The sequence below is a fragment of the Schistocerca cancellata genome, chromosome 2 (genome assembly GCF_023864275.1).
Source record: "Schistocerca cancellata isolate TAMUIC-IGC-003103 chromosome 2, iqSchCanc2.1, whole genome shotgun sequence".
Taxonomy (NCBI): Eukaryota; Metazoa; Arthropoda; class Insecta; order Orthoptera; family Acrididae; genus Schistocerca; species Schistocerca cancellata.
This window is the reverse complement of record NC_064627.1, coordinates 549455140-549471401: the sequence shown is the minus strand read 5'-3', so window position 1 is coordinate 549471401 and position 16262 is coordinate 549455140. Positions and strand designations below refer to the sequence as shown.

At 40.1% G+C, this 16262-nt stretch overlaps 1 protein-coding gene across 1 annotated transcript in view; it reads right to left on the bottom strand.

Moving 5' to 3' along the window:
* LOC126162133 (glutamate receptor ionotropic, kainate 2-like) overlaps nucleotides 1-16262 on the bottom strand; it is a 179665-nt gene that overhangs the window by 100097 nt on the left and 63306 nt on the right. The window contains exons 5-6 of the mRNA XM_049918427.1: nucleotides 9757-9918; nucleotides 2772-2927 (exon numbers count right to left, since the gene is read on the bottom strand). Coding sequence (XP_049774384.1) covers nucleotides 2772-2927; nucleotides 9757-9918 — 318 coding nt within the window. The remainder of the gene's footprint in view (nucleotides 1-2771; nucleotides 2928-9756; nucleotides 9919-16262) is intronic.

Sequence of the window (16262 nt, the reverse complement as noted above, 5' to 3'; positions counted from 1 at the left end):
ACTGCGACAATGAGCCAACACTGTGGGGGAAGCTGTTTGTCGGTACGGCCATGGGGACAAGATGACGATCATTCGCACTGTGATCATATCTTGTGGCCCAGTAGTCACTCTGGTCGCTGTGTGTGTCTTCTTCCACTGGCTCCACACAAGCACCACTATCGCACCTGTGTGTCCTGTATCTACTGCAATGTCTCAGTACGACAAACGCGGTACCTGGAGACCAGTCACTCTGCTCCATTCGGACTCACCCTCATGCTGATATTGGGTCCTTTGACATTGACGAGGAGTACTGGTACCTGCTCTGCACGTTTCCACTTCGTTTGACGGGTCTGCAATGACTGAGTGTCACACTGCGTGGTATGGTGTCACGAAGAAGGGCGCTGCAGGGCCTACATGCACGTTATCTCTCTGCAATCTCAGTCACTTGTTATGGTTTCACTGATCGGATACTGTGTTTCAAGAAATACGTAGCACAAATACGTACAACCAGTGGCACTGGCGAACTTCTGGTGTACATGGCATTGACATACAGCACCTGCCCTCCCATGGAGACGTACAAAGGCCACTAATTCAGCCATAGCTGAGCGTTGCGTCTCCTCAGGACATTCCATCGATTATTCTGGCACGAAAATCTTATCCATCATGAAATCCTTCAAGGATTCGATTATTAATGAACCTGTGAACATTTGTTTGGTGGAAGACATGAAGCTTTTATTTTTTCACAGACACTCAATTTCATGCCTAGTGCAAAGTCAAGCAGCAGCTAATTTTAGTGATTTTACCATCTAATTTTATCTCCGCATGCGCCTGCGCATGGCAGGTGAGCAGCATTCAACAGAGTGCGCTAAAACCAATCGAAGTTAGTCACGTGTATGGGCCACTGCGCAAGCTTGTGGTACAATCGTAGTGGTTCGCGTCAGAAATCAGCAGTTGTAAAATTTATCTGATATTGGCTGTCTGGTTAGAAATTGGTTTCATCCGACTGCAATTCCGAAATCTCATAGAATGCGTCTCATACAGCTAGCTAAATTATCTTTCTTTAGTATCTTGGCAGCAGCACGAAGTCCTGTAGCTGTTGATATTCTGGTGTTGTGTCTTCACTGCATGAGTTTTCCGTGTCCTTGGAATCTACAGTATTCAAACAACTTACGAGAATGTAGACGCGTAAAGTCTTATACAACCGCCAATATTTCGACAGGCGAACACCCCGTCATTTTCAAGGCACCAATGCCATGACAGAGTGCAATGCAAGGACATTTAAAGCATCGGTATTCGGGGCTACACCGACGAAGAACCAAGTACGTCGTGTACTGAAAGACAACACACACATTGGCGCCAGTACACACTCAAGAATGACCAACGTCATAAGCTATCGATAGTGAATATTAATTACTAACTGGTGTCGAAGTAATATTAAAACCCTCCCGTTGCTGTTTGATCAGGCAGAGAGGTGTATTCTAAGCAGAATTTAAGTATGAACCTCCGTCTCTAAGTATAAAATTACTTGCTAATTTAACCTTAATTGCTTCCTTAGCAAAATCTTCAAATAGCTGGAAGTGCACGTCAGAAACTCTGTGTTGTTATAGCCCATAGGATAGGGGTACCAAGGGAGCAATCTTCAACAGCAAATTTGCTTGGCTCTTGCAAGTGCGTGTGACGCTTTTGCTCTATGCACCGTTCCTCCACGGTCCTGATGGTCTGACGAATGCACGAAAAGCCACAACTGCAAGGAATTCGGCAAACAGACTGCGGTGTCACCGCCAGACACCACACTTGCTAGGTAGTAGTCTTTAAATCGGCCGCGGTCCGTTAGTGTACGTCGGACCCGCGTGTCGCCACTATCAGTGATTGCAGACCGAGCGCCGTCACACGGCAGGTCTAGTCTAGAGAGACTCCCTAGCACTCGCCCCAGTTGTACAGCCGACTTTGCTAGCGATGGTTCAGTGACCACATACGCTCTCATTTGCCGAGACGACAGTTTAGCATAGCCTTCAGCTACATCATTTGCTACGACCTAGCAATGAACCATATTCAGTTACTATTGATATTAATATTGTTACTCATGTACCGTCAAGAGCGACGTTCATCATTAATGGATTAAAGTTAAGTACCAAACTAGCTACGTCCGCTTTCTGAATTCTAATTCCTTGTTATGTTCCAGACCTCACGTCAGTATAGTTCTTCCCTCCTCACGCCAGCCTGCGTGAGCTAAAACGCTTGCATTTCGGCCTCCTCTAGTACCACGGTGTTGGCTCTTCGACCAACACTACACAGACCTCTTACGCAAACCAAGATTATAGTTTATAGATTATGTATGGTAGTCGAAAGACATAATTCACGTGCGTTTCCGCAGAATTCGACCAACCTTGTTGGAAATGCTACCTGCGTAAGGCAAAAATGTCGTCGAAATAAGTACACCTCGTTATTTTCACCACTTGCACGATTCACGGTAGGTGGATTGCGCAATGCATGTTTGATCACTCTTTCACTACAACTGTTCTGGCAAAGGGTGGCTTCGAGGCTGAAATTGATGGTCTCAGATGACGTGGGCAAGTTACGGAGTAACACTTCTCAATGAGTCGGATGGTGACAGTTATGATGCTGGATGCGCTCTCTCGTTGCATTATGCCCTAAAAATGAGGGAGTGCTCATTATCGGCGGTTGTCTAAGACATCATCCGGGTACATTCCCGTAAGCTCCTTGATCATTTTATATGCGCAGAGACTCACGTTTGAGGATGCATGGTACTTGTCACGCTAGCGCCTACTCACGTCGCGGATGAAGTCCCTCACGCTGATGCCGTGGTCCCAGACGGCCTCCTCGTCCAGGCAGCTGAGTGGCCAGGTCCGCAGGCGACCGATGGTGCTGGTCTGGAACAGCGCCGCGGCCAGCACGCGGACGGCGTCGTACGTCAGCGCTGACTCCACCTGCAATCCAACCATGGGGAAAGCTCTGCTTTGATCAAGGTGACCCATCATTGATGTGGATGTGGGGCTGCGGCTGGTCATAAAATGGTAGGAGTAAGAAATACCAGCAGTGGTGCTTTTTATGAAATTCCCAAAGAAAACAGGTGTTGACAGATGTGAAAATTACCGAACTATCAGTTTAATACGAAACGGCTGCAAAATACGAACACTAAATCTTTATAGACGAATGGGAAAACTGGTAGAAGCCGACCTCGGGGAAGATCAGTTTGGATTCCGTAGAAATGTTGGAACCCGTGAGGCAATACTGACCCTACGACTTATCTTAGAAAATAGATGAAGGAACGGCAAACCTTACGTTTCTAGCATTTGTAGACTTAGAGAAAGCTTGTGACAATGTTGAATGGAATACTCTCTTTCAAATTCTGAAGGGGGCAAGGGTAAAATACAAGCAGCGAAAGACTATTTACAATTTGTACAGAAACCAGATGGCTGTTATAGGAGCCGATGGGCATGAAAGGGAAGCAGTGGTTGGGAAGGGAGTGAGACAGAGTTGTGGCCTATCCTCGATGTTATTCAGTCTGTATTTTGAGCAAGCAGTAAAGGAAACAAAAGAAAAATTCGGAGTAGGAACTAAAATCCATGGAGAATAAATAACTTTGAGGTTCGCCGATGACATTGTAATTCTGTCAGAGACAGCAAAGGACCTGCAGGAGCAGCTGAACGGAATGGAGAGAGTCTTGAAAGGAGGATATAAGATGAACATCAACAAAAGCAAAACGAGGATAATGGAATGTAGCCGAACTAAATCGGCTGATTTTGCGGGAATTAGATTAGGAAATGAGACGCTTAAAGTAGTAAATGTGTATTGCTATTTGGGGAGCAAAATAACTGATGATGGTCGAAGTAGAGAGGATATAAAATGTAGACTGGCAATGGCAAGGAAAGCGTTTCTGAAGAAGAGAAACTTGTTAACATCAAGTATAGGTTTAAGTGTCAGGAATTCGTATCTGAAAGTATTTGTATGGAGTGTAGCCATGTATGGAAGTGAAACGTGGACGATAAATAGTTTAGACAAGAAGATAATAGAAGATTTCGAAATGTGGTGCTACAGAAGAATGCTGAAGATTAGATGGGTAGATCACATAACTAATGAGGAGGTATTGAATAAATTGGAGAGACGAGAAATCTGTGGCACAACGTGACTAGAAGAAGGGATCGGTTGGTAGGGCATATTCTGAGGCATCAAAGGATCACCAACTTAGTATTGGAGGGCAGCGTGGACGGTAAAATCCATAGAGGGAGACCAATAGATGAATACACTAAACAGATTCAGAAGGATGTAGGCTGCAGTAGGTACTGGGAGATGAAGAAGCTTGTACAGGATAGAGTAGCATGGAGAGCTGCATCAAACCAGTCTCTGGACTTAATAATTTTAATATAATCCATTATGGAGTCGAGGTAGCAGTTGTCGTTATACTGGTTATCACTGTTAGCATTCAACCGCGACTCTTATACATATATTTTAACAACGCGTTTCAAGAAACAATGCTCTCATCATCAGGTTGTAAAGTCTATGTCATGAAATTAAACGGACTAAAAAGACAAAATACCATCACAAATAGTTGGGAAGTCCATAGAGTAAAACAGAATTAAAAGTATATTGGACTGTTCCGTAGTATGGCATCGTGATAATTTTCACTTTCTCTCCATCAGGTTTTCTCTTTTTGCGCTTAATACTTTTCCGTAACAGTTTTTTAACCATATCTATTCTGTAACCGTTATTCATCGCTATTCTCTTAACGGTATTAATTTCAGTCTCCCTATCTTTTTCGCTCATAGGTATATTGACTGCCCTATGCACGAGACTACGGAAAGCAGCTTCTTTATAAGCCTGCGGATGGCATGAATCATTCGGGATCACGGCATCAGTCGTAGTTTGTTTTCTATAAACGGAGAACGCATGTTTGTTGCCCTGCTTTTTTATATTCAGGTCCAGGAACTGTAAACAATTGTCAGTTTCATACTCCACGGTAAATTCTATTTTATTATGTGCGTCGTTGAGCTTTTTTACTATTTCCTCAATGTCCTCACGGAAACCATCGACAAGTAACAGAGTGTCGTCAACATAACGTTTGTAATAAACAATTTTATCCATAATGTTATCGTCAGAATTTAGAACTTTATCTTCAAGGTCGTTGATAAAAATGTCCACCATAGTTCCTGAAATACTGGACCCCATGGCTAACCCATCGTCCTGAATATAAAATTTGTTATTAAACGTAAAATAATTAAAACTTGTAATGAGCTGTAGGAGTTCAATAAATTCAATTGTCTCTTGCGTTGAAATTTTACCCTATTTAAGGAAATTTCTCTTAATGATTTCTATAGTTTCGTTAACCGGAACACTGGAGTATAAGTTCTTAACATCCAACGAAACCAAACGGGAAGTGTCAGTGACTGGCGTATCTTTAATTTCACCTATCATAGTCATACTACCACGCACCGAATAGTTATTTTTATACACGTAAGTCTTTTTCAGAATTTGATTCAACAATTTAGTTATTTTATATGCTGGATTATTTCGACCGTTAACAATCGGACGAACCGGATGCAGATCTTTATGTATCTTCACCTGTGATCTTAATTTGGGGGCCGTTCGATTCATGATAACACATCTTCTTTTTTCGGCTTCTGTCAGCAGGAAGTGTGTGCGTTTAAGAACATTTTTAGTTTAATTTGGAAATTGGCTGTTATGTCTTTCGGAATTTCCGAAATGCTATTTTAGACAAAAAACGCTAGGGTCTTCGAAACGTACTCCTCCTCTTTTAATATTACGACCGTATTCCCATTATCCGCTTTCATGGCAATAGCTGTCACTTCATTAGGTTTTTTTATTTATGGAATCGACAGTTAGTCGGTCTGCTCTAGTCTTATGATTAACACTATTTCGCTTATTTAGTTCATTTTTTACTATTTTATGTAGCTTATGACCGACATGTCCGGTTTCATTATTATTTAATTTGCCAATTTCTGTTGTCATTTTAGTGAGGGCGATTACTTCTTTCGCGAACTTCTTGTTAAATGACGGCTCAATGTTAAACTTTAATGCCTTATTTAACATTTCTATTTCTGTATTATCAAATACAATATCCGTTTTGTTAACCACCCGTGGATAAAAGTCTAAAGACGAAAGGATTTGTTGTTGATCTTTTCCATCTTCGCGCGTGTTATTACTTAATTTACGAAGTTTTTTTTATCTTGTTTTTATTTTTTCTTTATAAACTCCTTCTGTAGTATTTTGTGAAGTCTACATGTAACCTCTTCCCACACGTTCACCGGTAATATTTCCTTGACCTTAGTCTCTGCTTGAGCTATTTGTTTTTTAATTAAGTCTTTCTTTTTATACAGATATTTAATTTCTGCGCGTATCCAAATTTCTAAATTCTGACGATAACATTATGGATAAAATTGTTTATTACAAACGTTATGTTGACGACACTCTGTTACTTGTCTATGGTTCCCGTGAGGACATTGAAGAAATAGTAAAAAAGTTCAACGACGCACATAATAAAATAGAATTTACCGTGGAGTATGAAACTGACAATTGTTTACAGTTCCTGGACCTGAATATAAAAAAGCAGGGCAACAAATATGCGTTCTCCGTTTATAGAAAACAAACTACGACTGATGCCGTGATCCCGAATGATTCATGCCATCCGCAGGCTTATAAAGAAGCTGCTTTCCGTAGTCTCGTGCATAGGGCAGTCAATATACCTATGAGCGAAAAAGATAGGGAGACTGAAATTAATACCGTTAAGAGAATAGCGATGAATAACGGTTACAGAATAGATATGGTTAAAAAACTGTTACGGAAAAGTATTAAGCGCAAAAAGAGAAAACCTGATGGAGAGAAAGTGAAAATTATCACGATGCCATACTACGGAACAGTCTCACAAAAGATAGCAAATATTTTTAAGCCATACGATGTTAAAATAGCTTTTCAGACTAATAACCTAGTGAGGTATAGCCTTAAGTACGATATTGGCGAGAAGAGAAATAAGTTTGAAAGATCGGGAGTTTACAAGATTTAGTGCAGAAATTGTGATGCAAAATATGTAGGGCAGACAGGAAGATCATTCGCGATCCGGTATAAGGAACATAAAGATGCGTTGAGGTTAGGAAATTATGACAAATCTGCTGTTGCGAACCATATATATGAAACAGGCCATCCCCTTAACAGCATAGAAGACAACGTAGAAATATTGCATGTAGAAAAGAAAGGGAGGAAACTTGATTTACTAGAGGAATTCGAGATAGCTATCCATGTAAAGAAACAAAGCAATATTCTAAATGCACAAGATAATTTTAAAGAAATGAGATTTTTTAGCGGGTTTTTAGAATTATTTTAGGATAGGTATGCGACTTTAAACTTGTAGCATGTCACTGACGGAGTTGCGAGAGGCTAACGATGGCAGACCAATGTAATAAGGAAATCAGGCGCCCAATAGCATAGCGTTACCGTCAAGCACACGGCTGTATCCACGCCACAACACCTAGGCTCGTCAGTCCACAACAGCTCCCGAGCCGGCACAGTGCGACAGCATATTTGGTAGCTATGGGACGGCCATCGACTTGTGTCAACAACTTCAATGAAGACGAGGACCCACAGTCCAATATACTTTTAATTCTGTTTTACTCTATGGACTTCCCAACTATTTGTGATGGTATTTTGTCTTTTTAGTCCGTTTAATTTCATGACATAGACTTTACAACCTGATGATGAGAGCATTGATTCTTGAAACGCGTTGTTAAAATATATGTATAAGAGTCGCGGTTGAATGCTAACAGTGATAACCAGTCTCTGGACTGAAGACAACAACAGCAACATTAATTACACGACCAGTTTTGACATTCCATTACCATCATATTCAGGCCCCTAAGCAAACTGATTAGACATATCCAACGGTCGGTGCATTATGACTGGTACCATGTATATTCACGGGTCTTACGGGTTTCTATTAACACGTTGTGTACACTCCAGCCATTTAACAACAACAAAAACAGCTGTTGTTACATATCTGCAGCGCACACATCGTATAAACGCAAATCCTTGAGACCAGTGAATATACATGGTATCTACCCTAATGCACGGAGGGCTGCATATCACCATTCAGTTTGTATATGCAGGGTGATTTTATTCTACACAGGATTGATCGATGAGAGGATACGGAACAAAAAAGTGCTAATGGACTTAAGCCTGGAAATGCATGGTTTCCATGGTAGAGACCATTTATTTAATCACACATTGTTACAGAGACTGGGGTCTAATACGCGCTGGACCAGACAACCACAGTTGCAGTATGCATGGTTTCCTCCTAGAGGGTAGTACAGATCCTCATACGTCACGCCCTATCGCCCTCTCCTGCCATAGTAATTGTTAATACTGCGTCCATTCAATTCTTTTGCTGACTCACCTTGTAGTGGATGTGACATAAGCTGTACACAATGGTTCCGTATTCGAATCGATAGCTTGTCGCCATGGTGTTTACATACGGAAAGGCAAATGGCGACGGGCGGCGGACAGCAAGGTTGTATCAGGAGACCTATCCCCGCCGACAACAACCACAGCATTCAATGTTTGCAACAGTGTTTCGCCGTTTTTCTGAGAAAGGGTCGTTTCAGAAAGCAGGAAATTATGAAGGGCTTACTCGAAATGTTAGGACACGAGACTTGGAGGAAAATGTGATTAACACTGTGGAAGGCGACAGTCTTGCCAGTACAAGGCAGTTGGCCCGGCAGAACAGGGTAAGCCAGACGACCGTGTGGAACATTCTCCATGACAACTGTTACTACCCTTATGACTTACAGCGTGTGCAGGGCTTAGTAGCGACAGATTTTGCACATCTGGAGCAGTTTTGTCACCGGTTTTTTCACCAGGTATCCACGATTCCGCGATTTGTGTATCCACCCTATTCACAGACGAAGCCACATTTCAAGTTACGTAATTATTGCTGGCCACAGACACAAAACGACTACATATTTCACAAATGCTCATAACAACTGCTCACATTATACAGCTTCACAACTGTTGTATAATTCAGCCGGTCGAGGTGGTCAAGCGGTTCTAGGCGCCACAGTCTGGAACCGCGCAACCTCTACGGTCGTAGGTTCGAATCCTGCCTCGGGCATGGATGTGTGTGATGTCCTTAGGTTAGTTAGGTTTAAGCAGTTCTAAGTTCTAGGGGACTGATGACCTTAGAAGTTAAGTCCCATAGTGCTCAGAGCCATTTGAACTATTTTTTGTTGTATAATTCACAAGTAGGAGGAGGGCAATAACAAACTATCTCTGTTACAAAATCGTCTGGGAAGCACCGTATCCTGCCTCACATTCTAATCACACACAGTGACGGACACTGATACTCAAAAAACCACATCTGATCGACAATGTACACAGATCCAATAACAAACACCTATCATAGAACAGGGACGAGTTATGTTACCACTGCTTTAAAACTGTAGGTTCCGAAACACAGCTTGTTCCCGCTATACTGATTACCACATGCATGTACTGCATAATACTCAAAATTCAGTTTTTGCAATGCAGTTCAGCGGTATCATGCCATCGTTCCTAACTAAATTTACTTGTGCAAGCAAGAATACGACATTGAGATTAATTACAATGAATGTGGCTTCAAGGCAGAAATTTGTTAGATTATTATTGGCAAATTCCAATCATCACTTAATTTAAATTGCTGTTCGATCTATTAATGAAAAAGAATAAACAAGACGACGGTACTTAAGTGAGGAGTTTAGCAAGAATAAAACATACCCGCATCGTATGCGGAGTGATTGTGACAGGAGTTTTATTCCAGCGGTATTCGAAGTCTTGCATCGTCTTCAGAACGGCTTCGCTGTCAGGCTGGATGAGTCGCAGTGTTGTGATGTTGGTACCACTGAGACGAAACTGAGTCAAATCCAAAGTGTGCGCATCCTGTCAACATAAAATCATAACATCTTGCGTATTTATAAGGAAAATATATGAAAGAAAGAATGAGGGCTATTTGTCTGTTTCAAAGAGACATTAACGTTTCAAAACATCGAACTATGGATATATAGCCCTGACAGAAATTTAAAGTGATCTTACAGAAAATAGTATTGTAGTTAACAGAATCTGGTTTTCTTGAATTTTATAATTTTGTTAACTTAATTTTTAGTGGAAAATAATAAAGAAGGAACTAATGAACAATTAACTTTGTATCAAGCAAATCTATGAAGTACGTAAAGTTCGTATTACCAACTACTTTCAGTTTCAACTATAAAAAATTTCGAGAGAACTAAAAATTAGCACCGGATACACATACGAACTGTAAGGTTTGTTTTCGACTTATATCTTCTAGAATATGAACTGAAATGTGAATAAGGATGTGTGCCTTTTCGTTCTTGTACCGTAGAAGGGCAAAAAATTTTCGTTTATTGTTGCACAAAGTTAAAAAAAACGGATCGGAGTTTCTACATAGTAGTACCAAGGGTAAATGAAATACGTAGTCCAAAACACACGGTTGGCTATGTTATCAGAAATAACAGAAATCATCATGTTAGTAGAATTTGTAGAGAATAATAAAAACTGAATGCACGTGGACACAACGGTAACTTCGCATATGGTCTCATAGCTCGAATCAAGCGATAAAAAGGAGTTTATGGCAACTGATTAGTTCCTTGCAGTTTTCGCAGACACAAAGAACTTTTTGGTGCTATTAATTTCACTCCATTTTACTAAGAAGTTGGCAACTAGTGGTAACAATTCATGCTTTTAAGTGTATCTGATTGCCGATCCTCTGATTATTATTAGCAGTATTTAATAACAAAGATATTTCTGAAACTACACAACTGATTTCCACAGACCACTGAATTATGAAGGAATTAAGTTGGTTGGGGTCTGTTGGTAAAACGGCGATAGAATCCTACAAAATGGTTTTGTTCGCGATGATAATTTTGAGGTTAAAATCAGTAATTTACTCTCATTGGTCACTGAAAGGAATTAACAAATACATGACAAATTCTTCCTATACACACCACACTTCTATTAGTTTAATATTCTTGAAACACTGTTTAGATGACTAAGCTACGAAGGTGAACGGAAAGAATGTGTATATTCTGTACAATGACAATAATTTTCAGAACTTTAGAAACCAAAGGAAGGTTAAAATATTTGGTAAAGGAATCAAACAATGTCAAACGAGATACAGAAGAGGTATTGGAAATGTGACGAAAAGAAGAAATTCAAACACACTTTTACACCAGGATATCTGTTTCGTTAAAAAGGATAGTCAGCTGTGGTCTTAGTTGTAAACTAGACGATAAAAACTATATTAAAAGGAATCTTTATCAGAAAAATAATATTCTGAAATGTATAAGTCAGATGTTCGGCTGGTACGTTCCATGTTTCTCTTTTACTGCTCCGATTTACATAATTCTGTATGATGCTGTCAAGGGTAATGATGTCCACCTGGATAGTTACATGTGTAAAAGATCCACTTCTGGTACAAGTTTAGTGAGTCCAAAAAGTATTCGTCTAGTTGTGATTTAAAAAAAAAATTAAGTATATGTCACGTAAAAGGAAGGGAACGTAAAATATGAATATCCAGTCGTATGCAACGAACCTTGGTAAGGCATTTTTATTGAAGGACAAGGAAGTAAATACATCCATAGCGATAACAAATTTGACAAAATGGAGAATTTATTCAAGGGTTAATTCAAAAATTATTCGTCTGCTCATATTTTTTTTTAATTTACAATCTGAAAGTATGATTTCATATTTTTTAAATTTACAATCTAAAAATATGATGTCAATTACAAAAATTAATATTTAGTGGGATTTCCCTTTGCAGCTGTTACTGCTGGTTGTCTTCTGGGCATCGACTTGACCTAGTTTGCCGTCAGAGAGGCTGGAATTTTGTCCCATTCGTCTTGAGGTGCTTCTTTTAAGAGATGTGTCTTCTCCTGATGCTATCTTTCAGTACTTTCCAAAGGATTAATGTCTGGGCTCTGAGGAGGGGTGTTAAGTTATTTTGGGGTATTGTACAGGAGCCACAGCCTTGTATTTAGAGCCATATACTTTGGATCGTTATCTTCTTGAAAAATGTAATTTCCTTGCAGACCTAATTTTTCGGTGCTAGGATTCAGATGGTTCTTTAAAATGTTGGTTTACATCTGGTGATCCATTGTACCTTCTAAGGAATGTAATTTTCCAACACCTGCAGCACTCATACAGCCCCACACCATCATGGAGCCACCACTGTGTTTAACCGTTGCCACAAGATTGCGTGGCAACATCTCCACATTCTTCTTTCGCCACACCATTCGCCTGCCATCCGACCCGAATACGTTATATTTACATCAGAAAATATTACTGTATTCCAGAAGTCTTTCTTTTTGAATCTGTGTTCCATCGCAAAATGAAGACGTTCTTTTGATTCTGTTCACTCACCCAAAATTTCTTGTGCGCTACCCGGCCGTGATACCCATACATTTTGAAGGTATTTCTGATTATGTTGGGACATACTTTCTTTCCCCTAGACTCTAACTCCCCAGCCAACTTAGGAGCGCTGATTTTAGGTTTCTTCTTCATTCCCCTCATGATAAATCTCACGTCTGCATCAGTCAACGTGTGAGGGCGTCCGGTATGTGGTTGGTTTCTTAATGATTTTGTTGCGCAAAATCGGTCTATTACCACTGAATCATCGATACAGGTCTACCGACTACTTTAGCAATCTCGCAAGAAGATTTGCTCTCATTATGTAAGCGCTGAATAAGTTTTCTTTCGATCAGCGTCGTCTCACTACCTTTACGGCCCATGGCGCTAATTGCACTGTATCGGCGCCGTTCAGAACCACAACAGGCGATAGAGTGGGGCCGCGTACTGTTGACTCGAGTGTGTGCCAAGGTTCAGCGTTATAGTTTAATCACTGCGCGCAGAATTTCGACATATTCAGATGGTGGACGAATACTTTATGAACTAGCTCTTGTATTATATTTTCTATTTTGTTAACCTTGCTGTCGATTTGGATGTATGTCTTTTCTTACTTTTCAACAAAAATGACTTGCCGAAGTACTTCATACATGTCTGGCTCTTTAGATTTTGTATACATTTCTTTTCATGTTGCATAGATTTTGTTTACTTAAGATATGCAGCTAGACGAATACTTTTTGGACTCACCGTAGGTGCATTGGCACTGGATGGAATCCGCCCGGCAGATTAACGACGAGGGTCGGTGTGCCAGCCAGCCTGGATGTGGTTTTTACGCGGTTTTCCACTTACCACTAGGTGAATAGCGGGCTGGTACCCAAGCTCCACCTCAGTTACACGATTCGCAAACATTCACGTGCATAAGACAACATCAAAACAGTCGGGGTACACACTACAGTGTGTAATGGGGAGGTGACAGGAAGGGCATCTGCCCACCCCAGCAACTAACTATCCGAAATCCAAAAATGACCTTGCTGTCCCTGCTAAACAGCTCGGGGATGCGTTTTTCGCTGAAAAGCCTTCCCAAAAACTTTGACGGAGCCGTGCTGGGCAAAAGATAGCTACTCACCACTTTCATATCGGGAAGGTGTGTGCCAATTATTGTTAAAGATATTTTTCATTTTTGTGAGGGAGGAACAGTGCCATCTGCTTGCAAGATCTCATGGACACAAAAGTTTTCTCTATCTCAACGCAGAAAAGAACCTTACTGAGTGGCTTAAAAATATCTGATAAATTGGATGTGGTCCGTTTTTTAACATTTAGTTGGTAATCACTGGCTGAGCTTTCCCATTGTTCGGGGAAGATTTGTGTAGACTTTTTGCGGGAAAACTTTGGTGCAGAGAGGCAACGCAACATTTTTTAAATAATTGGATTTCAACTATGAACTGATTAACTTAACAGAGAAAGTCTGAAAGCAGGCCAGAAAATCAGTTCTGTAATAACGTATAATCAACACGTCGAAAAGAAAAGAAAAGAAACCAATTAACAACAAAATCACAGAAAGATTGCTGGACGGAAAGCAAAATAAATGAATAGAAAGATGAAAGTGGCACAGGGTCCTTTTAGCAAATCAAACAAAGTATCAAAAAAATAAAAAACTTCCATCTTTCATAAAACGATAACTTAAAGGCATTATGTGTTACTAGTTTTGACTTAGAGCCGTCGGGTATAGACTCATAATGTGAATATCTTTCTCAAACTGTGGTTTGCTCATCGACTAAAGGATGTATGCATGTTGGGATTATTTGGGAAACAGGAAAGAGAAGAAATGGATCAGGGAACAGACTGGAGCGAAAGAAGAAATTATGACTGTTATTCAAAATAAATGGAATTGGGAGGAACATATAGATTGGCAAGGACGGTAGCTGGACCAAGGAAGTTGTTCAAGAGATTGCATAAGATCAGAAAAGATCGAGTTTGTTGTTGGTTTTGGGATTGTATTCAGAATATTTGGACAGACTTGTCGACAGACTTTGCAACGCTACGAGTGATATGTCTGCTATGCGTGGTATTCTGCATTGGCAAGTTTGGTCGAGTACCGTGATATGGTTGCACCAGGTAAGAGTGCATTCCGCTGTCACTGCAGCGAACCATACAGGAGGAACAGATGTCCGGTGGGCTGCTGTGCGCTGGGTGCTTGGATATCCCATGGTTGTGGGGTAAACTGTGTCACTGCATGTTTATGGATGCCTAGCAATACATGGTGAAACTAGAGCTTTGAATATTTGCTAAAAATACGACACAGCACACGTTCTACAGAAAATCTAATGATACATTGAAATTACAATAAAGAGACGAACTCACTAAAATTATTGTTGTATTTATGAAGTAAATATTAGCAAAGTTATTAACATTTATATTTAAAATTGTCTGTAAAACCGATTCCAGATAGTACGGAGACGGTACGTATGCGATGACATCCAGTTGGGTGGATATTGTAAGGAGCTATCAAATGTTGTTATTACGAGGGCTATCCACAAAGTACATTACGTTTTGGAATTAAAAATAAATAAAGTACTGGAAATTTTTGTATTATATACAGATGAAAGTCACACTTAAATACTACTTTTTTTACATATTTGCCATTTAAATTAGGGCACTTATCGGTGGACGAGCTTGGAAATTCCTTCGTCGTAAAATTCGGCCGCCTGCGCCTTCAACCACGTGGTTACCTCTTCTTGAAGCTGTGCATCGTCATCAAAACGCTGCATAGCCAACCACTTCTTCATTGCTGGGAATAAGTGGAAGTCGCTCGGCGCCAGGTCGGGACTGTACGGCGAATGAGGAAACAACTCCCACTCAAAAGATTCGAGAACTTCACGAGTGGCATTTGCCGTGTGGGCCCGGGAGTTGTCGTGAATCAGCAAGATCTTTGAGCCTAACTTTCCCCTGCGCTTGTTTTGTATTGCTCTTCTGAGGTTGTGCAGAGTTTGGCAATACCTTTGAGAGTTTACTGTAGTGCCTCTTTCCAGGAAATCCACAAAAATCACACCTTTTCTGACCCAAAAGAGGTAACCACGTGGTTGAAGGCGCAGGCGGCCGAATTTTACGACGAAGGAATTTCCAAGCTCGTCCATCGCTATGATAAGTGCCTTAATTTAAATGGCAACTATGCAGAAAAGTAGTATTTAAGTGTGGCTTTCATCTGTATATAATAAAAAAATTTCCAATACTTTATTTATTTTTAATTCCAAAACGTAATGCACTTTGTGGATAGACCTCGTATTAAATGTTGAGTATAAATAAACAAATAAAATTATTAAATTTTGTTATGTTATTGTTGAACAAATACGCAAATTGTTATAAAATATTGTTGAATATGTTAAAATGTAGTTCTAAAACAATAGTTTCTTTACATATACACTATAGATCAGAATCGCCATGAATGATTAGTTCTGTTATACCAATTTCTTATGTTTTTTTAATGAGAATTTGGTAAGTTAATATCTATGACTATTCGAGTAGCATAGTACTGCAGCAGCAAGCTGAATAAAGACGTGAACTAAACTATTTTCTTGCTGTTCCATTAGTGCAGCATACAGACTAAATAAAAGATGGTCATTCCGCGATGTTTAGCATGCAGTAATAGAATATCATAGTGCAAATTATCTGAAAGTGTGTGTAACGTATGTTCGAAATGTGTAAAGGTCGTAAAATATATAATCGTACGAATAGTGGTCTACTTGTAAGTTGCTTACTTGACTATAGTGGTTGATTACACGACCGAGTTTTTAAATAGGTGGACAGAGTATTTTTCGAGGTTTTTTGATGTTCGTGTCGTGGTGGGTAAGGTTGTTTGGTAAGGTACT